Raw genomic sequence first — 23,562 nt, 5'->3', positions numbered from 1 at the left:
TACATGCATTTTAATTTTAAAATTGGGTGGTGACACAAACATCGTCACTCTAAATTTGGGATTATTTAGAGTTCTAGATGCACTTACCCACTTTACTAATCTCCTTAGTTCATCTTAGTTCTTACATGTTATACATAGGTGAACGGGGTGCTCTCATCAAGTCTTGATCTCTAGAGTCATCTAACATATCTAAACCAAGTCTCTAGAGTCATCTAACATATATAAATCAAGTCTTCTTATTAGCAGCCTTTCTACGGTCAACTCAATAGATTTCATAATGTTTATTATTGAGCGTTGGTTGGTGCACCTTCAATGGTCCTAACAGACTCCCTAATAAGCCTCACAAGTTAGGCTCTCCACTAAGCGCAATCCAAAGCTCCCTAGGTGGTACCCTCTACTTCACCAGGAATCTTAGGTGGGCAACTTCATATTCCCCTATACTAGCTTAACTCTTTCTAATTGTTGAGGTAAGTTCTTAGGTGGGCAACTTCATATTCCCCTATACTAGCTTAACTCTTTCTAATTGTTTTTATGTAGTACCAGTCAACCCACATGATTTAATCGACCCTAAACATTGCTCATGGATCAAAATATAGTAAACATAAACTTCACTACGATGCATATGTAACCGCTTGCATACATTCCTTCTTATATTAAAAAATACATTATATGACTTCTTGAAAATGTTAATCAAAGACAGAAAATTAAAGTATTATAAATTTCCTGGCAGAGATTGAAATTAGATTCGATTACAGTTTCAAAGTAATAATTAAAAGTATACTTCTATAGTTGTACTTAGATATAAGAGGTGCAGCAAAGAATCAGTAAAGTATTTATCCCACCAAGTGTCCATAATATGAAAACAAATCAAACGGGGGATAAACATAATAAAGCTATCAAATCAAAGAAGATCGTATGAATTATTCCTCAGGTCATTTCTTATATTACTCATAATCCAGATGCAAATCCTTAAAGCAGGTTATAATGGCCTCACACTACGGCTAAACTACATGAACATTACTACTACGAAGGCATCGAACACGTGCATACGACGTGCATCGCTCTCTTGCATTCTATTGGAAGAAGAGTTGAAATAAGAAAAACAAACCAAAACAAAGGGTGCCTCCTTTCTTAAACAGCGGCTACAGTAATACAAATTACATTACTATATTTATTATTTTCTTTTGCAAGGCAACTGAAAGGAAAATTGCAAGAGTTTGGTCACTATTCCTTGAAAAATGTAGGGTCATCATCCTAGAACTAACCAAGAAGAAAGAACATGGTGAATTGAACCATGTGTGCTGAGCGAACAATTCTAATGCAAATAAACATGCAGTAAGATGGCATCGTATGTGTTCTACATGAAACAAAATTCAGTTTCCCATGATAAGGATCGATCGATCAATCACCAGAGGTCAAGGTGATAAATCGAGAACCTAGTGGAGCTCCACGTCAAAATTCCCCGACATAATATGCATGGCCAGATTCTAGTACGTTGTTATCATACAACATGCTCAATCAAAATTGAAACATGTCGCTGCGCCGATAAACGTAACAGATACCATTGATTCGTCAAGGAGGTTAGACAATTGGGAATATTCCTAAATCACTAGCCTCCTATAGAATGAAAAAAGATAAAATCATTAAGGACTTGGAAAAGCAATAGTAAATACCACAAGCAGCAAAGGCTGAAGGAACAAACCTTAATTGCACCGCTTGTTTGAAAAAAAGCACCGCATAATCTACAGAGTACAGTCTGCTAAATATACTTTAATCCAGACATATACTGTTGTCTGGAGATTATATATTGGGCCAAGGAATAAATAATTCCTAAAATCCCCAATATTCTAACCTTAAGCACATCTGTCATGATGGCAGATGGTAGATTAAGGGGCAATGTTAGCAGTGGCGTCGAGTCCGAATGCTTCGAAAAGCTCCATACAAATCTGTTGAAAAGGATCTGACTTGGGAATGTAAGGACGAGAAGGGCCAAGTTTTTAACAGCAAATATCCAATCTGGTCCACCAATATCCAGACCCCATCCAGCATTTCCATGCCAAACATCTTCCCCTATGTTGTACATTGCAGTGAGGACCAAGTATGCTGATATCACTATGGTAACAGGGAAATATCTTTGCTTGTCCCCAAATCCAGCAACAAAATCTGAGTCCTGGTTCAAAAGCAGTAGGATCGGAGCGAGAAAAAATATAGCGTAGTTTGAACCACCTGTGAGATTAACATTCAAAATTAAGCATATAGCAAAACACATAACTGTAGCAACATTGCCAACTGCTGGCATCCATGCTCCTTCAGCCGTCATTCGCTTGATGGTGAATGTTGACAATGAAGAAGCCCGCCGTTGTTGCATAAATCTTGTTCTTGTGTTAAGACTACCAATGCTACTTTCACCAGATCGTGTGTGCCTCATTCCACCCCTTTCAGAAGTTTTCTCTCGCATGAGAGACGCAAGTTCGAACTTTATCTCCAATGCAATTAGCATAAAGATTGCTGCATAAAGGCCAAGCAGCGATGTCCTTGCTCCTTCAACTGCTAATAGTGTTGTGATCATCTGCTCTTCCTCTCCCATATCACTAACGCTGTCATCTCCTAAAAGGCTTTTTAACCTTACTTGCCCTTCCAAAAGATATGTCACAGGGAATAATGCAACAAGCAACGCAAACACCCAAGGTAAGACCCTGGTGCTTGAAGCAGATGGAAAATGAGTGAACACCACAAACACCGAAGCACAAACCATGGTGACAACTATAAGGATATGAAGGACCGCTGCCTGAAGGAAGTACTCGGCAGATATGTAAATGCCAAGTGCAATACCCATAGCTATGGAGTAAAATACTCTCAACTCGGCAATATATTTAATGGGTATTATGGATGTAATAGCTGAAAGAGTGAGCAGAATTGCTAAAATAAGCAGCCAAGATGGCCAGGTAGGTTTTGAGGCAACAAACCCATAGATGGAAATATCATCAGAAGACTGGCGGGCGGCTTTAATAAGTTCAGAACGGTATGTCCAAGACAAGGGAATTGGTGGCTGCATCATGATAAATAGCAAACCAGTTGCCACAACTAGCACTAAGCATCTCTTTGCTAACTGCAAAAGATAAGTAGAAAATGGCCATTAGTTCACTAGTGTATGTCAAATCCTAGAAAAATAAATTGGCAAACAGCTCAAGAGAAAGTAAAAAGTTTTTTTTTTCCCCTAATAAAGGAAACGGTTCTTTTCCAATTATGAAACTTCAGAGAGCTTTGAAGAAACTCACAAATGGTTTACACAAATAGCAAAGCACAACAAAAATGATTATGATAGAATTAACTAGTGGGACTTTGGAGAATATGGTTGTTGAACTCATACCCAGTAATAACAGTCTTACGATTGCAAGTTAAGAACATAATTATTTGATTGATTGATGTTCTTCAGGAACATCAAACTGAGTCATTGTTTAGACATTTGAAATTTAAAAGTTCAAGTTGACAACAAAGTAAACAGAAAAGAAGGTAATAAATAAGACATAAATACCAGGACATGGGGAAAGTGGAGAGCAACTATTGGTATGCAAGCCAACCCTGCCATAAAAATACAGCACCCTAAAAGCAAACCATCTGATGGGGGCCTACCGATGAACCACTGCAGGACTTCAAATATTGTTTCACGGAAAAACCACACCGATAAAGCAACCACTCCAGCATGTGCATAACCTTGCCAAGCCTTCATTTTGGAGGATGTTCTTGATTTATCCCTGTAAGATCCCGATTGAAAGTTGAAGTCTTAATAGTATGAAGGTTAATGGAATCTAGAAAAAAATCTGTAAGAACAAGTTCGTTATATTACTTGTAAAGGAGCAATGGGGGTGAAACAGACAGTAAGAGAATAGCTGACACCCATACAACAGATTTGGAAGCAATAAACAGCATTGCCAGCTTTGAAGCATACAGGCAAGTGAGAACCCAAACTGCCTTTGGCCCAATTCTGTTATCAACAGATAGCCTGCGTACCAGGACCAAGCCAACGAATGTGGTCATAATAACCATATAGCTTGGATAAACCACATCATCCTCAAGACCATAATAATATATGCTGGTGTAACTTAGAAAACGGTTCTCAATATGACATAGTAGTACGGCATGTCCAATCAAACAGGCTTCCGTCAAAAACTGAAGTTTTGACGGTAATATAGCTAGACCAGGAACAGCCAAGGCGAGGACCACATCAGCAACAATGAGTTTACAGAAAGACTTGAGGGACATGCCAGCCAGCCAAATATTTAGATCCCAGTAATTATGCATCACAAACCACATGATCATCAAGCTCCCCAGCACAACAAAAGCAAAGTAAGATGGCAAGCTCTTCCTTGTAAAGAACCGAGCCAGATAAAAGCCAGCCACAGATGGTAGTGGGAGGAACTGCAAGATAAACGGGTAACAAACAAGGAATGTATGTCAAATACACAATATCTCATGAGAGTGACAACAGAATAGAAGTTTCACACATTGCAGGAGGGAAAAAATCCAGGGGCGCTGCTATAGAATAAGAAGGAAAAAAGCATAAGTTTGGTAATCAAACACCAAATGCAAGGAAAAAGAATGGAGAAAACTCATAGGATGAGTTCCAATGTTTCAAGGTAATGCCAAAAAAGATAAAAGAATTCTTTGAACGAATAACAACAATACCCACAATTCTTCAATATTACAAACTTCAATGGAAAATGCCTGGGCTGATTCAGCCCCTTTCTCCTCACTGTTCCTCGATATCTATGCTCCTTCGTCTAAACAGCTCCTTCATAGCATCGAGTGGGAATGTTGAGCACCAAGTTCAGGATTTGGGGTGAGAATAAGATTTTTTGATGGAGAACTAGCCAGTTGGTCATGTTTATTGAAAAGCATGATTTGCTCAGACTAAAAGAGGGCCAAGACAAGATTATTCAGTTCTTAGAGTCTAAAGATACATTCTCCTCCAGTTCAACTTTCATGCACCTCACTAAGTCTAAACTCCATTTCAGAACCCCCTTGGTGAACCTTATTTGGAAACTCAAAAACCCTAAGGAAGTTGAGATGTTTATTTGATCGCTTTCCTATAGAAGTCTCAATACTACCTATAAACTACAGAAAACGTTCTCTTACTCGATCTTATCCCCATAGGTTTGATGCTTTTGTGGGATGGATGGTGAATCCTCACGTCACATTTTCCTTCATTCATCTTTTACTTTTCAGTTTTTTTTTAAAACAAGAAACTGAATTTTCATAAAAAAGAATGAAAGAATACAAGGTCATACAAAAAAAAAAACCCTAAAAAATAGTAGAGTCCAACACGAAATATGGAAAACAATCCAATCCAAAAGAACGAGAAAAATGTCATAATTACAAAACAGTTTAGTGACTAACGCACAGAGAAGCCTTAAACTTCTCCTAGCAAACCTCCTCCCCCAATTTCTCAACCTCTTTGAACATCCTATTGCTTTACTCAAGACAAATACTCCACTACATAGCAAATAAATTAGCTTGGAATAACACTTTGCTCGTCTCCCTAAAGGGAGGATACAAAAGCACCTCCTCCACCAAAGACCACCCATTTCTATTTGTGAGCCCCACTCACACCAAATGACCTTTACCAACGACCCAAACATAGTTCGCAAACTGGCAATCCCACAGCAAATGATTCAGATCCTCCTGCAGAAAATGCACCATTGTAGGAGCAAGATGAAGGAAAAGAGTCTTTGAACATGATCCAAGCTATTAACTCTCCAAAGTAAAACTTGTCACGCAAAAGCATAATCTTTTTTGGACTTTACTTTCTCTTTTAAGGTTTTTTTCTTTTTTCTTTTTTTGTTCCAAGAAATAACCCAATGAGAAGTTGAATAACATTATTCTTGGTGTTATTAGAGAACGCACACTACAATTTGAACAGATTGAAGAGTTTATACCAGCATTCCAAAGACTAACAACACCCAAAGAAGACGTGATTAATCAACTACCATCCACATAGCAAGGAGAAAACAAGGCATAAGCAGTGTAGAGGGAAGTTTCCATTGAAGCACCTCAGCAGCATTTAGGACTTTTGGATTTCCATATTGCTGAAAATAGATTTTGCATCGGAAAAGATGAATCAATTGTCTTGTCAATGATTTAACTGAAAAAACGTCGGTATATTCAATGCTCCCAATATTTGTGTACATAGTTCTTCCAATAGAGATCCCAAATCATCTATTTCCTCGTCCTTTACTAGCCTTCTATTAACTATGTTCCATGGAAAGATATTGAATAACACAAAACTCCAAAGCTGAGCCATTAGGAAATGAAGAGAAATTAAATAACCGAGGGAAGCAAGACTTCAAAGGGGAATCTCTTAACCAAGGATCATGCTAAAAACGAATCCTTTTACCATTCCATAATTTGAAGCACGCAAGAGATTCCACATTGGATGCAAGACATTCTAAGATAAATTTTTTTCTTCCAGTAGTATGCCAACCAAAAACACTTGGGCCAGGAATACTAACTACCAACCTTCTCCATAAAGAATAAGAATTATTGAAGAATTTCCAAACATACTTAGCAAAAAGAGAAATATTCATATGCCTTAGACCACCCCCACTTTGGGAAGAAATTCTTTTGTAAACATACCCTTCTCATGATTGTTAGTAATTGGAAACCTACTTAGCAATAAGAGAAATATTCCTATGTTTTTTTTTTTTTTTTTTTTTTTTTTTTTTGTGATAAGAAATGGAGACTATATTGAAGAAAGAGGCCTTGCAAAAAAAGAGGAACATGAGATATCCCCATAAGATCAAAGGGGTTTACAATAGAGGCCCAATTGATCATGATATGTATGCCGTCATAAATATGAAAAAAAAAAAAAAAAAAATTGAAAGACAACACCAAATGGGGACAAACAGATACATTGAACCTCAAACTCTTCCAGACTCTCTCTTTGAAGACCCTATAATTTCTCTAGAACCAAATCCTCCAAAATGTAAACATAACATTAAACCACAAAACACAAGCTTGCTCTTGGGTTCCCGTAGACTAGCTGGAAAAGACCCCTGTTGTTTCTATTCGGAAAACTCAAATGAATGCCAAAGGGCTAAAATAATCTGGCCCAAATGTCTCGAGAGAAGGCACAATGGAGAAGGAGATGAACTTTATTTTCCAAACCTCCTTTACACACAACACACCAGCTAGGAGAAAAGAAGAGGCACAGGTTCGTTATTCAACTTCCCTTGAATGCACACCCAAAAAGAAGCTTTCACACCTTCGATAGCATCTGAACTTTCCAAATGATGTAAACCAAATTTGGGTCAAAAGGGAGTCAAAGGGGGCATGATTAATCGACAGAGCTGGAACCAGGGAATTGACAAAAAATGTGACCACTATTATGGAGAGACCAGCCTTAAACCAGGTGATGAATGAAATAATGATGGTTTTTTTTTTTTTTGGATAAGAAACATGATAGATAAGTAATCCACAATTACTCATAAAGGGATAGAATTTGTCCAGTAACTTGACTCATACGATTGTCATAAATTTTTGAATGGAAACATGCCCTCTGAAAAAACCAATAAACAACAGTATAAATCCATTGCCCTATACTAAAACAACATGACACGAGGTAGGATCTAACTGACTTATCCTCGCATAGTTATAAAAAGCTCTCAAATTTGAGAATGTAATGGCTCAACTCATTCACTGATACATTGTATCCCCTGAGAGAAATATTTGAAGAACCCCCTGCTCGGTTTGATTCTTACAAAAAAGTAAAAACAATAACAATACTAGATCAATTCCTGCTTCCTGCCTCAAGAAACGACAGCTCAACTTATCAGGCAAAGGATAAGAAGAACTATATCCACCATCGAACTGATATATCTCGACCAAAAATCTACATAACAAACATACTGCCGAGTAGAGTTTACATAACAAGATGGAGCAATATATGCACTGAAACCACAAAACGTGCAATATAATTCATCCCAGTATCCAGTTTACAAAAATGCAACATATTCAAATCATAGAAAGTTAATGACGTACCATTACTGGAAATCCCACTACAATTGCTCCGGCAGCACTAACTATCACAGCCAAAGCAGTGAACACCACCGTACTAAAAGCATCCGAAATCATACCCATAACGTAAGCACCTGCTCCACCTGCCCCTCCGAGCATTGTTATAGTAACAAGAAGGTAATTAAACGGCGGTGGCACCTGAATATATCGCCCAAAGGAGTGGAAAACAACTCTAATTTCCAAACAGACAACTACAACAACTAAAGCAACCGCGCCATTGACAACCCGAATACTGTGTATTTGATTGGCATTTTTAGAGACCCACCAAAGTGCACCCCTCGTCGACGCATACAATTGAAAGACAAATGGAATGAAAAATAGAAGCAGCAAATCACAAATGGAAGCAGCGGAAGAAAGAACCACCGAATGATGAGATGCAATGTGGAAAAGCAGAGGGAGAAACAAAAGATTCAAGGTCTGAACGCAGCTCTCCAAAGGACCAAGTATCAAATTATCATCAGGGATCTCTCCACCATGAAACTTCGCTTCTTGCTTGTTCTTGAATGACGAAAGGCGAGGAATGGAATAAAGCCAGTAGAAGATACAATTGAAGATCATATAATAATAAGAAGCATTGAGCATACCAACGGCCGAAATGGTCGCCCAAGTAAACAGAGCCGAAGCAGCAAACGGCACACAAGCAAACAAGAGGCGTTCGAGAGCAAGAACGATAGAAGGGTTTTCGATCTGAATCCACTTAAACTGAAGCGAGGCCCAGGCGCCAATCAAGAAATTGGTCTCGGCGCAAAGGAAAGCCGCGAGGATTGTGAGAGGAATAGAGTTAAAAGTGAGATTAAGAGAGGAGCTGAAGAAGAATGCAATCTGGGAAAAAATAAGAGAAAACCAAACACCAAAAAACGCACCAGGCTTGAAATTGAGAGAATCAAGGATATAAGAAATCATAAGGCCAAGAGTCAATGTCGCAATAACGGGGGTGCCGCCAAGGTCGAGAAGGAAGAGAGCAGAAGGGACAAGCGCAATGGCAATTCGAGAGTTGTAGATGAAGGAAGAAGGGGTGAATCGAGAATTCTTGAAAGATCTGGAGGAAGAGGAAGCTGAAGAGGAAGAAGAAGAAGCGTGACGATCGAAAACACTAGGGTTTTGGTCGTAGGGGCTGCCATTGCTGATGGAGGAGAAGGAAGGGGCGCTAGTAGAGGCGGAGATGTAAGGGCGATACGAGCGGGACTGAAGCTCCGGTGGTATCATTTTGACAGACGGAGGAGGAGGAGGAGGAGGAGGAGGAGGAGGAGGCGGAGGAGGAGCGTCGGGAGAGTTTGTGAGAGAGCCCCGAAGTGCGCGTCAGCGCCAACGGAAGACGGACGTTGCCTTCGTTGGAGGATTAATTCTGTCTAAACCTGACGTGTTCGGACGAATTGCATCCGTCCGATCTCTTTTCCAGTGGGGCCACCTGTTTCCTGTGGACTTCAGTCTTTTGGATTAAAAATATATATATTTTTTTTTTTTTTTTTTTTTTTTTTTTTTTTTTTTAAGTAATACCTCTAATTACCTTTAAGCTTGGAAAAATATTAAAAAAATATTATTACGGTTGGTATATAAGATATAATTATTTGTAACTTGTTTAATTTAATATTATTAAATATTCGTAAAATTACATTAATACCCTAACTCTGTCTCGTCACTTCTCTCTTTCGTTTCTTTTTTCTCGTCTACTTCAATCTATAACATAACACTTCCGGTTGAATTATAGACATATCTAATTTTAACTTCTCTAAGCCTACCGATATATTGTTCTTCTTTGGCTTCCCCTCAAGGTTCGGTTTTGGTTATTACAAATAGTATTAGAGTTAGACACTAGACGGTGTGTCAGCGAGAACGCTGGCCCCCAAGGGGGTGGATTGTAAAATCTCACATCAATTAGATAGGAAAACGAAACATTTCTTATGTGTTTGTTGCGTTCGTGAAATACTGGATTCTTTGTCAATGCAATAACAAATTTGTTATTGACATAGTGAATTACTAACTTTAGTTCACTTCTGGTCACTTGGCTCAACATGTTTCTCAGCCACAATGCTTAACACAACGCCACAATTGTTGCCATGAACTCGGTCTCATAGGAAGATAGTGTCACAACTGGTTGTTTTTTAGATTGTCAAGTCCCAAGTTTTTATCGAGATACAACATCATTCCTTTGGTGTTTTTCCCATTGTCGATGTCTCCGGCTAAATCACTTTTGGTAAAACCGACGAGTTCATCAAGTCCTCGCCCTCTCTGATACTTTAGTCTGTAGCTTGTGGTTCTCTTCACATAGCAGAGAATGTGTTTGACCACTTGATAACGCATCATAGCATATTTCTCTATGTATCTACTCACCATTCTTACAACATATGAAAGATTTGGACGAGTATGAATCAAGTACCTCAAACTTCTGATGACGTATCTATACTTGGTGGAGTTCACTAAGCTTCTTTCAGCGTCTTTCTCGAGCTGTAACTTTGTTTCCATGTGCTACTTGGCCGAGTTGCACTCTACCATCTTAAATTTTTGCAGCACCTTTCAGCATAGGTCGATTGCTTTAACATGATGCAATCTTTTTTCTTGTCCCCCTCAATATCGAAGTAGTACATGAGTAACCAGAGGTAAGTCATCACAAATTCTGTCACGATTTGTTGCTTGAACTCGTTGATGCTCTACACTTGTACCAGTAATGATCAAGTTGTCAACGTACATGCCAACTATGAGTACTTCAGCTCCATGACTTCTTGTATACACTATTTGCTCCTTCGAGCAACACTTCAAGCTATTGTACAAGCATATGTTCCACGTTCTCAATGTTTATCATAAATCGTAGAGGGCCTTTAAAAATTTGTCCACTTTGTGCTCTTCGGTTTTGATGACCAAACCTTCAATTTGGATAATGTACACTTCTTCTTGGAGTCGCCATTTAGGAATTTGATTTAATGTCCAAGTGATGAATTACCCTCTTTGTTGAGCTGTGAAGGAAATTAACCTCACAGTGTCGAGTGTATCCACTAGTGTAAATACCTCCTCAAAATCAACTTATTGTCGTTGCACGTAACCTTTTGCCACGAGTTTTGCTTTGTGCTTGATGACGCTTTCTTCACTGTTCTTTGTTTACTTAAACACCCACTTCAAACTAATGGACTTGTGACCAAATGGTAAGTCAATGAGTGCCCACGTCTTGTTCTTCTCGATGGCTTCAAGCTCCTTTTGTAGGGCACGTCTTGTTCTTCTCGATGGCTTCAAGCTCCTTTTGTAGGGCTTTTTGCACAACACTAATTAATTAATGAATGATGAACGTTAAACTTCATCAGTAATTAATTGTTTTTGTTTGTGTTCAACGTTAAATTGCATCAACGTGTTAAATTTCTGTTTCATTTTTTTCGAACCTTGAATATTTAGGAGAGAATCCAGTTATTAGCCACAAAATTGCTCATGATCTCATTAGCTTGTATATAGCTTCATGTTCCTCCCTTAAGAAATAGACATTGGCTATACCTATGTCAGGTCATAACTATTTTAAGCATGGTAGGAAGAACCGACCCTCCAAAATGGTATAAAATTGTCTAGTTTAAACATAAACTTTTATGGCTTATCGAGATAGTGTCCTTTACTAATATCATGATTTTTTCGAAAATTAGCCAATGTGGGACTCCAACAGTAATAGCCCAAGGCCCAAGCTCACCACCGGCAGATATTGTCCTCTTTGAACTTTTACTTTCGGTTTTTGAAAACGCGTGTGCTACGGAGTGGTTTCCACACATTTATAAGGAATGTTTCGTTCTCCTCTCCAACTGATGTGGGATCTCACAATCTACCCCTTTTGGAGCCCAACATCCTCACTAACCCTCATTTCTGTCTCTAATCAATGTAGAATCTCATATCAACAAAGTTTGCATCCATCGGAGCTCGGTTTGCATCCTCATTAAACAGTCTAATTATAAGATCTCATCACCTCCATATTCCTAGTAAATTTTCATGTGCTTTTCTCTAAATTCTTTGAATTTCTGAGCGGTTATCTTACTTGTCACTGACCAAATAAGGGTCTAGAAGTTGTTCATCGAGTTTCAGTGTTACGAATTTACCAGACGACGTATCTCATCTCTAAGTGTCTCTAAGTGAGCTGACTTTTCTATTTTCATACTTTTAGTAAGCATAAAAGTGAATAATTGGCATCCTTAATTGAAGCGCAACATTGTCATATCTCAAAAGACAATACGGTGTCACTTTCTAAACATCAATGTAAAAGGTTAACCGACAATCCCTCTGTAGAAACCACCATAAAGTCAATGTTGAGGAGTGATCTTACGTCCCGACCATCTACTCAATTTACCTGTATGGTTTACAGTGCAGGAAACCTATTTAGGGGGCTCCTGACCATTTCCACACACGATAAAAGCACTCATCATGAGGTAACTACCCATATAGTTCCTAGTCTCCTCTCATAACCAGTTACGAAATCACGACCTCTGCCTTTGACCTGTTTCTACACACGATAGAAACTCAGTAGTCATGTCAGACTATCCTATGTTACCGATCTTGGTTTCTTAAAATTTTTCCATATGACATGGGCACTATAATTCAGTGCATCTAAATTTTCAATGTACGAAGTCGTTAAGAACACTTTTTTTCATTTATGGTCCTAAAGACTCATGGTTTTAATTGTGAATATGAGTTTCTATTTTCAATAAAATAGATGAAAATTTTAATACACATTTATATATATATATATATATATATATATATATATATATATATATATATATATCAGTCTTCTTTTACAATTGGGCATTATGGAATGTATAGATCTAGCCCAAAAAGGTGTATTGGGCTCATGGGCCTAGGCCCATCTTTAGGATCCATAACGAGGATATTAATTTTGAAAAAGGATAAATTTTATTTTAAATAAATTATGACTAAAATAATTTAGCTTTTCTTTTTATTTTTTATTTTTGACAAAAAAAAAAAAAATATATATAATACTCCATATTATATGACCATAAAAAAGAGTAATCTTATAATAAATTCCATGTGAGTAACCCGAATTTAATATTTAGGTTGAAATAAATCTTGTATTAAAGCATGTGAATCCATTATCCCTTCACTCTCCTAAAATTAACTCTTTAATATTATATTTATATATATATATATATATGTATGTATGCATTGTGGGACGGTTCCAAAATGCCAGTTTCCCAGGAGTGGATTTTTTGGCATTGTGGTGGGGAATGCTCCAATTCGATGGTCGGGAGCTGAATTTGTTACACCGATGTGTTTTCAACCACGTTCTGGGGCGGTTCCGAAATGCTGGCTCCTCGAGAGAGGATTTTTCGCACATATGGGATTGCTGAATTAGGGTTTGATAAAGAAAGAGAACATGCGTATATGCCAAATGGATGAGATTACCTAAATTTATTTTTATATTGTCAACCCAACACATTAAATAATTAATCGAACCTAAACCAATAAATAAATAAATAAATAAATAATAATTTCTTTAATTAAACTAATTATAATTATTTTTCACAACCCCTTTTGACTTATCTTACAAACCATGAGAGATCTATCATTGTATCAATCACATGCAGCCATAGACAATTTTGACTCCCTTCCCATCATACCTCATTATTTAAATAACCCCTCAAATATTTAGAATTTTTGTTATATTTAATTATTATTTTTACTTAATTAATAATATATAATATAACATGTCTCCTCAAACACCCATTTAAAAAAATTCCGCTAAATTAATAAAAATACCATTAAATTTGGTCTAAAAAAATAGTCGACCCATAAAATTTTTAATAATGTTAAAGAATAGACCTTATTAAAATTTATGAAAAAGTTAAAGCATATTTTTTTTGCAATAAGGTGCAAACTTTAACGGTATTTTAGTTCATAAATTTCACCATTTATAATGGTATTGACCTGTTACGTATCGACGTCAGTTTCACGATTTTAAAATGGATCTACTATAGAGAGGGTCTACTCCGACTCATGTCTCACACCGTTTAATGACTAGCTCTGATACCATTTGTTAAAACGGGTCTGTTACATATCGCCGTTAGCCTCACAATGTTAAAACGCACTACTAGGGAGAAGTTTCTACACCCTTATAAGAAATGTTTCGTTCTCCTCTCCAATCGACGTGGAATCTTATTTTGTTAAAGCAAATATTATTCTTATTAATATTAGATGAATAATTAGAAAACAGGAGCGACTATCTTTAGTCTAAAGGAGTCTTAGTTTCATGTGATCGGATGCGCTTACATAAATTTATATGGATTCCTCAAATACATATTATATAGATGGCCACTTAGGGTTATTTTTTTTATCCTATGTTGCCATAAATGCAGTAATTTTAATTCATTAAATCATATTATATAATATATATATATATATAAACCATAAGTATTCGGATCTTGGATCTAGAGAATTTTGTCAATGTCTTGAACTTTGGATGCAAGTTTTAATATATATAAATAAATATATATATATATATATATATATATATATATATATATATATATATACATACAATTGGACCACACTCATCATTTGTCACAAAATTTGAAGAAGAGAAATTATTTATGTTGTCATGTATTATTGACTTCAGGCCTCTTTCTTGCCTTCCGCCATGTGATTAGGCTTTAATAATCCTTATTTAATTATCCAAATTAAATGGATAATCCTATTTTTTTAAATGATAACGGCTTTGTGTCACTGTAATGCTTGTCTAGTACGTGTTGTCTCTGAGTTACTATTTAGTTTTAACTAGTAATGACTAGGTACATTGTGACACTGTGATGTTTATCTAGGACGTGTTGTCTGTGACTGTATGCCTGTTCTAAACCCTTTTACTTTACTTTCATTGTATGTCTTACTTGACTTTACGGGATAATTGGTAAACTTGTTAACGACTAATTAGAGATGAATCCCGAAGCCTTGGCCTTTCTTGAGGTTGGTTGGAGATGGCAAGACTCTACAAAACTTTATCTTTGACCTTGAACAGTGTTTTCATGTCACAAGTATCGTAGAAGAGGAAGAAAAGGTTACGTTGGGAACAATGCATCTAGTTGATGGTGCGAAGCTATAGTGGAGATTCGAGTACATAGATATTCAAAACGGTTGATGTGATGTATCGTAGATACTTGGAAGAGATCGATGGTACTAACGCAATAATTGTAACAACTTCCACTCATAATGCAATACATCACGAGTACTCATTCTACACTTGCTAACATAATGGACTCCAAAACATACAAGAAGGCTTGAGGGGATGGTACCACGTCTCAGCCCTTAGGCGCTATTGAGAACCCAACCATTGCACTCATAGAAGAAGCGTCTGGACGTTGTTATTAGAGGGACTTCATGGCATACTACCCAAACGACTCCCATGAAATAACGAGACCATAAGCAACGAGTAGTCATGGTCAAAGCTTGGTTCTATAGCAAGAAAAGCCAACTTTAGGTTCTGTTTTTATTTGTCTATCCATAGCATAGCATGAAGAGATTGTTGAAATAACGTCGTGGATTAGATATCGCCACGCCAAACTTGATTTGTCTTCTTACCCTTTTTCTCGTAACTTTATTATGGATTTTAGCTCGAGGGTTTAGGCATATTTCATAAACATATGTAGCTAAATTCATTTATGAAATTTTTAAATTTATCTGATCGATCCAAGTTTCTATTTTGTATCAAATAAGTTTCTAACAAATTCAAAAACTTTAAATTCGACTGTTTTATTTGACACAAACCAGTGCTCAACCTATTTAACATTTTTTAAAATTAATATATCATTTTAATTACGTTCAAAAACTTATTAGACATCTATTTTTAATTTTTCAGATTTTAAAAATTGTGTTTATTTCTTCCCAATTGATCAACAACGCATTTGAATTCTAAAGCAAATTTAAAAAACATACAAATTGTGAGATGAGTTGGAAAAGAGGAACGAAAGATTTCTTATAAACCCTCTCTCTAACAGACACGTTTTAAAATCATGATGCTAACGACGATACGTAACGGGCCAGAACAGATAATATATGTTAACGGTGGGTTTGGGTTGTTATAAATGGTATCAGAGGTAGACATTGGGCGGTGTGCCAGCGAGAACGCTGACCCTAAGGAGAGTGGATTGTGAGATCTTACATCGGTTGGAGAGATGAATGAAGCACCCTTTATACCCAAGGGTTTCGACCTAACAGATACGTTTTAAAATCGTGAGGATGACGATGATACATAACGGACAAAGCAAATAACATCTGTTAGCGGTGGGCTCGAGCTATTACACAATTTTTTTCATCTTCAAATTTGACTTGGTTCATAAAAACAAAATAGTTACGAGAGGAGACACTAACTAATATAATTACATTTATTACTTTAATTAAAATGAAAAGAAACCAAATTAAAGAAAAAATTAGTGATATAAATAGAGATTACAAGAACCCTAAATTGTTGGTGCTTATGTTTACAAAATCTGCAACGAGTCATATCAAAACCGCAAGAATCCTAGATATTGTCCCTCAAAATTTTTAAAACGTGTCTACTAGAGAGAGATTCTCCTCCCCAATCAATATGAGATCTCACAAAAAAATGTAACGAACCATCTTAACAATTCGAATTCCAGATTCGACATCTAATGACTCAAACATTCATCTAAATCCCTTTCGAGATGGTTAAGTCACCTACTCTTCGCTTCTAAGACCAAAAAACTATTTTCACAGACCAACACGAGTCATTTCAACATGTTTTGTCTTCAGTCTCATGTTTCCTAAGAAAACACAAAGATACAGCTCAACATGTTTTGTCCACACTCTCATGTTTCCTAAAAAAAACACAATGTCTCAATTACACAGACTCAAAAGAAGTCTGTTTAAGTCATCATACCTCCAAAATCACTCTCGTCTAAATGCAGTATCAGTTTATTCATGTATCGTTCATATACTCGGGTATTTTTATTAAAAAAAGAAAAAAGTATTTAAAATACATAGATCACAGAGCATGGTGGGTTGGAAGAGAAGATGAAAGAAGTATATTATCATTAACTTCTTTTTGTTTGTTTCCTTTCTATTATATTCTTATGGGTCAACTCCATGGGAGATCTTATTTAATGCTCACTAATATATTCATATATATATATATATACACCCTTGTTTTGCTCCTTCTTCTCTGCAGATTTGAAGGGGTAATTAATCCAAAATTTGGAAGACTCTAAGTTTGTTTTTATGTGATTAATAAAATAAAAAGCAACAAAATCTAGCAAATCCCGTTTTGAATGATGAAATTTAATTATAATATCCAATTTAATTTGTTGTTTAACCTTCTTAATTTCCCCTCTCCCATACGCCTATTTTCATTCCCACCTTTAACCAACCAAACACCACCATGCCCCTCTGCCTTCCTATCATGACAGCACATAACCCCCCACCCCCCCCTTTTTTTTTTTTTAATATCAACTCGTTTTTATATTTCGGTATAGTTTCGATTTGATCTCGAGATTTCTAATTTCTATACTCATGTTTGTTTCTGATCTGGATATTTTAATTAATTCTAACTGTGGCGTAAAAATTAATGTAGAAACTGAACTCAAAATTAAGGTAAATTTATAATGTTTTTTGGAATGTAAGTACAAAAACTTCTTGATAAAAATGCAAAATCTTTGAAATGGGAGGATAGGGATGTGTTGGATGATGAAAGTCCCACGTCTGCTAATTTAGGGAATGATCATTGGTTTATAAACAAAGAATACTAACTCCATTGGTTTGAGGCATTTTGGGGAAGCCCAAAGCAAAGCCATGAGAGCTATTGCTCAAAGTGGACAATATCATACCATTGTGGAGAGTCGTGTTCATCTAACAGGATGTACACGAGTTGGGTTTGGAAAATATTTTTGACCAACTCAAAATTTCGAATAGATTGGGCTCCAGAAATACGAGCGTTGAGCAGACGATGATCTTCTTCCTCAGGGATCTCAAATGAGGGAACCCTATGAGAGCCACTGACTCCAACTACCGTCCATATATAATCCATACTAGATCTAACTAACTGCCCATCCTACCTCCTCTTCGTTAGTCCCTTGAGTAATCCAAATAGAATTCGCAGCTCAATCTAACCTAATCGGTTGGGATGGGTTGTTGGACTGTTATTTTCTTAATTATTTTAAAAAATTCTATTTATCTACAGTGTTATATCAATAAAAACATTTTTACAAGGTATAAACATCATTAACATAGGCTACAAACGTTAAATATTTAAGTAAGGTTGAGTTGGATTGAGCTGTAACCCTAATTTTGAGTTGACCCAACCAAAAAAACTGAATTTTTCGATTTTTCAGTCGGATATTCGTGTCATTTGAATCGTCGTAATAGAATGATATATAAAAAATTAAAAAAATTAAAAAAAAAAAAAAGGTGAGAAATTTGGAAATTTTCCTATTTCCATATTCTAATAATCATCCTTTGCCGTACATTGCACTACATTTTGGACTTTCTCTCTTAAGTTGATAATTCCAATTTATTATATATTTTTTCCAGAAAAAAGAAAAAAAAAATTACGTATTTGAGTTTATTTATGACGCAATAAATCTTTCTAGTAATTATCAAAAGTATATAACATTTCTTAGAATGTAAACTAACTCCAAATCACACAAATTCTATCTCTCTTCTTTTCATGCTCAAAATTAACCTCTTTTCCTTTACTTTCATGTCAAGCCTCCATTTCCCTTCACAACAACAATCCCCATAAAAACCCTTATAAATTCTACTTTTCTCGAGAAATAATAATCAAGATATACGTAACCGCTCGAACCCATCACTAGAAAATATTGTTCGTTTTAGCTCGTTAGGTATCGCCGTCAACCCCACGATTTTAAAACGTGTTTACTATGCAGAGGTTTCCAGAAAATAATAAGTAATGTTTCGTTCCCCTCTTCAACTGACGTGTGATTTCACAATTTACCCTCTATAAGGACTCAACGTTCTCGTTGGCACACCACCTGATGTTATAATAACCCAACTCATTTTCTTGCAGTACAATTTAGGAGCCGAACGGCTCGATCGATTAGTCAAAAAGGCTTAAGATTAGAGCATAGTGTGTCCTAATTTATTGGACATAAATGTATATCCTAATTAGAGGTTGAAAAAAGGGTTGGGTTGAAGAAGAACAGAGTATTAATGAGAACCACAGGTTGTCTGTCTGATGGTTTGCATATTTTGGTGGAAACATTATTATGAGTTAATCATAATTGGTTCAGTTTTGGAATTAAATATAGATTTGGAACATACTCATACTGTTACACTGATTACAACCCATACCCCTACCCAACCCAACCTAGTATTTATATATCTTCAAATTAACCACTTTTAACCAATTCAATAATATCTTCGTGTGACTATAATGCCCTTGACGGTTTGTCACCAGTAATGTGGTCATGTCGTACCAATAAAATAGGCAGCTCAATTATAAAAACACGTGAGTGAGAACTTAACATGCTTAAATGACTATAATGCCCCTGATGGTTTGTCACGATACACTTCTTACAAGTAGTTCAAATCAAGCAAGTAATGTGGTCATGTCGTACCAACAAACTGAGCAGCTCAATTATAGAAACACGTGGTGAGAACTTAACATGCTTAAATGACTATAATGCCCCTGATGGTTTGTCACGATACATTTCTTACAAGTAGTTCAAACCAAGCAAGTAATGTGGTCATATGGTACCAACAAACTGGGCAGCTCAATTATAGAAACACGTGAGTGAGAACATAGCAGATCATAGATGACTCGTTAGGATACTCTTCACTCTTAAAAGTAGCTCATGTCAAGTACGTAACATGGTCATATCATAAGAGCTGCAAGAGAATGTCGGTGTCTTACCTACTAAATCTAGATTACAAATTCTAAAGTCATTACGAGCAAAACCCAGATTCCAAACCCTAATCTAAATCTTGATTACGAAACTTTACGTAAAACGTGACAAAACGTAAGAAACATTAGCCATATTTTTATCGAAAAACATATAAAAAAAAAGAGGGAAACTTAAAAAGTGGTATCTTTATTGAAGCATAAGAGAGCTGTAAAGTGATATGTCCATGATTGCCAATATTTTCTTGGATTATTTTGCTTGAAAAGACAGTTCTTAATCATGTCCTTTTCTCCTCCTTTCCTCATCTCTCTCTCCACATATATAAATTCAACAACAAAACCCTCTTCAATGCCTTCCAATCTCGGCCTCGTTCCTCGCTCGAAAACCGCTATATTCAAAAGCCTATAATAGCGTTATTCGTAAACAATCGTATCGGTTATTTCTTGTAACGAGCGTTCTTCGTAAGCTATCGTATCTATTATTTCTTATAGTGAATCACTAAAACTTGAAGCTATATGCAAATATAGCGGAGTTGTTTTGACCGTGTAGTTTCTCTTTCTCTCTCTATATGTATAGGTTTATATATATATTATAATAATTCACAGTTTACCAGACAAGGCCACATGTGTAGGACCTCCATAGCCTCTACTTCCCTTACATTTCCTTCTTTTTGTTTTTTGTTTTTGTTTTTGTTTTTTTTTTTTTTTTTTTTTTTAATTTGAAAAAATCCCCTTGAGAATCTGTTATTTAATCCTTTCCCCTTCTGCCTCCCTGCCATTACAGATACCTGGAAAACAGAATACCTTCACAAAGAAAAGGATTTGCACAGTCAATTTGTCAGTTTATAGTTATAGTTATGAACTGATTGAGAAAAAAAAAAAAAGAAAAAAAAAAGGGAAACTTTGGCTGTTACATTCATTGGGAATCCTTTTGATGCGATGTTTTGAACTCAAAACTTGAGTACTTTCTGTCCAAATCCCGATCTCTTCGGTACCCTTTTTCTCGTTCTTGTTCTTGTTGTTGTTGTTGTTGTTCGTTGATTGATACGATGTTGCCGAGTTTTGATCCGAACGACGATGAAGGCGGGTTGAAGTTGCTCGAGGATCTGACACAAAATGCAAGGCAAATACAAGAACAAGTGATTGAGAAGATTCTTACACAAAATGCCAATACTGAATATCTCAAAAGCTTCATCAATGGCTGCCACTCTCCTGATGTTCATCTTTTCAAGAACACTGTCCCTGTGGTGAACTACGAAGATATCAAGCCTTATATTGAGAGAATTGCTAATGGAGAACCTTCCAATATAATTTCAGCTCAACCCATCACTGAGCTACTCACCAGGTAACTAATTCATCTTTGAATCAATTCAAATGGGTAGCAGAAGCTCTGGTTATTGATATCAATAATGAACATGCAGCTCTGGAACTTCTGGTGGACACCCCAAAATGATGCCTTCAACTGCTGAAGATTTGGATAGAAAGACATTCTTTTATAATCTCCTCGTTCCTGTGATGAACAAGTATGATGAATAAAACAGTGCCTGCTTTATTATCATTACCATCATTGTTATTGTTTTTGTGTTCAAATTCCTCTGTTTTTGTTCTTGGCTGTCGAATTCAGGTATGTGGATGGTTTAGAACAAGGAAAAGGGATGTATCTTTTGTTTATCAAGCCAGAAATCAGCACCCCATCTGGGTTAATGGCAAGGCCTGTTCTTACAAGCTATTACAAAAGCAAGAACTTCAGAAACCGCCCGTTCAATCGGTACAATGTTTACACAAGCCCAGATGAAACGATTCTGTGCGCAGACAGTAGGCAGAGCATGTACTGTCAATTGCTTTGTGGGTTAGTTCAAAGGGATGATGTTCTTCGAGTTGGTGCAGTTTTTGCGTCCGCTTTTCTTCGTGCTATCAAATTCTTGGAAGATCACTGGAAAGAGATGAGCGATAACATAAGACATGGGTATGTCAGTGATTGGATCACTGACCCAAATTGCAGAGCCTCTGTTTCTTTACTCCTCACCAAACCCAACGCTGCTTTGGCTGATTTGATCGACGCCATGTGCGGGGAGAAGTTATGGGAAGGTATAATCAAGAAGATTTGGCCTAAAACGAAATACATTGAAGTTATTGTAACAGGGTCCATGGCTCAGTATATACCCACTCTTGAATTTTACAGTGGTGGGCTTCCTTTAGTTTCCACTATGTATGCTTCCTCTGAGTGTTATTTTGGTATCAATTTCAATCCTTTGAGTAAACCCTCTGATGTTTCTTATACCCTTCTTCCAAATATGGCGTTCTTCGAGTTCTTACCAGTGGAGAAGAACAATGGTGAATTGAGCCATTGTAATGGCGGCTCTGTTCCACCAACTGATGAATTTGAAACGGTGGATCTTGTCGATGTGAAGCTCGGTCATTATTACGAGCTGGTTGTCACAACTTTCACAGGTGAAAAAACAAACCCATCTTTTAATTCTTCTTCTTTTTTGGATCTGACCCACATTTTTTTTTTTTTTTTTTTTGTTAAGTTCATTGTTCTGTTCTTGGTGGTTTCAGGGCTATACAGATACAGAGTAGGTGACATTCTAATGGTAACTGGCTTCCACAACTCCGCCCCTCAATTCCGATTCGTTCATCGCCGGAACGTCGTGTTAAGTATAGACACCGACAAGACAAACGAAGATGACTTATTGAACGCAATCACAAAGGCGAAATTGCTGCTTGAGCCGCTTGGTGTTTTGTTAACAGAGTACACAAGCTATGCCGATACAGGGTCGATTCCAGGACATTATGTTCTGTTTTGGGAGCTGAAAAACAGAGGAGGGTGCGAGAGTTTGGGAGAGCTGGAATCGAGTTTAATGGAAGAATGTTGTTCAAGTGTTGAACAATCACTGGATTCTGTGTATAGAAGGTGCCGAAGCAAAGATAAATCCATTGGGCCATTGGAGATCAGGGTTGTGAAACATGGAGCTTTTGATGCACTAATGGATTTTTGTGTGTCGCAAGGCTCTTCTGTGAATCAATACAAGACACCCAGATGTATTAAGTCGGAGGAGGCCATTAGGATTCTTGATTCGAGGGCGGTGGGGAGATTTTTCAGCCGGAAAACGCCATTTTGGGAGCCGTTTAGAGCTCAGTATTCTCAATGACCACCATTGTTTTAGTGTATTTATGTCGTTTTCTTCTCCTCCTCTGTTTTTTTTAGAAACTGTGTGGTTTTTTTTTTTCCTGATATGTGTGGGAATTATTTGGACAAACTACAAAGTAGCAGTTTTTTTTTAGCATCATTTATGTTGAAATCTTGTCGTAATGACACGACCTTTAATGTTCTGATACCACTTGTTGTACTTTAATTGCACAACTAAAATCGTTTTGATACCCAATTATTGTAGTGGAAGCGAAAGTAAGATCGATTACACTCACGCACCCAGAAACAAAAAATAAACAAAGAGCCATAAAGGTTTACGTGGTTTGAAGGGAAGAAATTCCCCTATCTCACACAAAGAGCCTCTCAATTACCTCTAGACAAATACAAAATGACAATGATTCCACGTCTCAAAACAAGACTAAACAAGCTTTTACATGATTCAAGATGAGAATATGAACCATTCTGGATAATGGGTTATGAACTAAATGAGAAT

At 36.7% G+C, this 23,562-nt stretch overlaps 2 protein-coding genes across 2 annotated transcripts; one reads left to right on the top strand and one right to left on the bottom strand.

Moving 5' to 3' along the window:
- Positions 1 to 1,101: 1,101 nt before the first annotated feature.
- LOC111790452 (uncharacterized) lies at positions 1,102 to 9,398 on the bottom strand. Its single transcript, XM_023671347.2, has 5 exons — positions 8,038 to 9,398; positions 3,848 to 4,419; positions 3,536 to 3,755; positions 1,703 to 3,109; positions 1,102 to 1,617 (listed from the first exon to the last, which is right to left on the bottom strand). The coding sequence occupies exons 1-4, from the start codon at positions 9,277 to 9,279 to the stop codon at positions 1,760 to 1,762; spliced, it is 3,384 nt and encodes a 1,127-aa protein (XP_023527115.2). The 5' UTR covers positions 9,280 to 9,398; the 3' UTR covers positions 1,102 to 1,617; positions 1,703 to 1,759.
- Positions 9,399 to 20,688: 11,290 nt separating this feature from the next.
- Positions 20,689 to 23,117, top strand: GH3.17 (Auxin-responsive GH3 family protein). The gene is made up of 4 exons (XM_023672620.2): positions 20,689 to 21,263; positions 21,340 to 21,441; positions 21,543 to 22,369; positions 22,478 to 23,117. The coding sequence occupies exons 1-4, from the start codon at positions 20,968 to 20,970 to the stop codon at positions 23,068 to 23,070; spliced, it is 1,818 nt and encodes a 605-aa protein (XP_023528388.2). The 5' UTR covers positions 20,689 to 20,967; the 3' UTR covers positions 23,071 to 23,117.
- Positions 23,118 to 23,562: the final 445 nt, after the last annotated feature.

The sequence above is a fragment of the Cucurbita pepo genome, chromosome 3 (genome assembly GCF_057944985.1).
Source record: "Cucurbita pepo subsp. pepo isolate OVF chromosome 3, ASM5794498v1, whole genome shotgun sequence".
Lineage (NCBI taxonomy): Eukaryota > Viridiplantae > Streptophyta > Magnoliopsida > Cucurbitales > Cucurbitaceae > Cucurbita > Cucurbita pepo.
Note: the sequence above shows the minus strand (reverse complement) of the source record. Positions and strands in the feature narration are given on the sequence as shown.

Bases quoted from the DNA above. Each gene is read 5' to 3' on its own strand.
- LOC111790452 (XM_023671347.2), bottom strand. From the start codon at position 9,279: ATGATACCACCGGAGCTTCAGTCCCGCTCGTATCGCCCTTACATCTCC. The intron at 4,420-8,037 runs GTACGTCATTAA...TTTATCTTGCAG, and splicing joins TAGTGGGATTTCCAGTAATG to TTCCTCCCACTACCATCTGT. The intron at 3,756-3,847 runs GTAATATAACGA...GGGATCTTACAG, and splicing joins CCCCCATTGCTCCTTTACAA to GGATAAATCAAGAACATCCT.
- GH3.17 (XM_023672620.2), top strand. From the start codon at position 20,968: ATGTTGCCGAGTTTTGATCCGAACGACGATGAAGGCGGGTTGAAGTTG. The intron at 21,264-21,339 runs GTAACTAATTCA...ATGAACATGCAG, and splicing joins ATCACTGAGCTACTCACCAG to CTCTGGAACTTCTGGTGGAC. The intron at 22,370-22,477 runs GTGAAAAAACAA...TGGTGGTTTCAG, and splicing joins GGTTGTCACAACTTTCACAG to GGCTATACAGATACAGAGTA.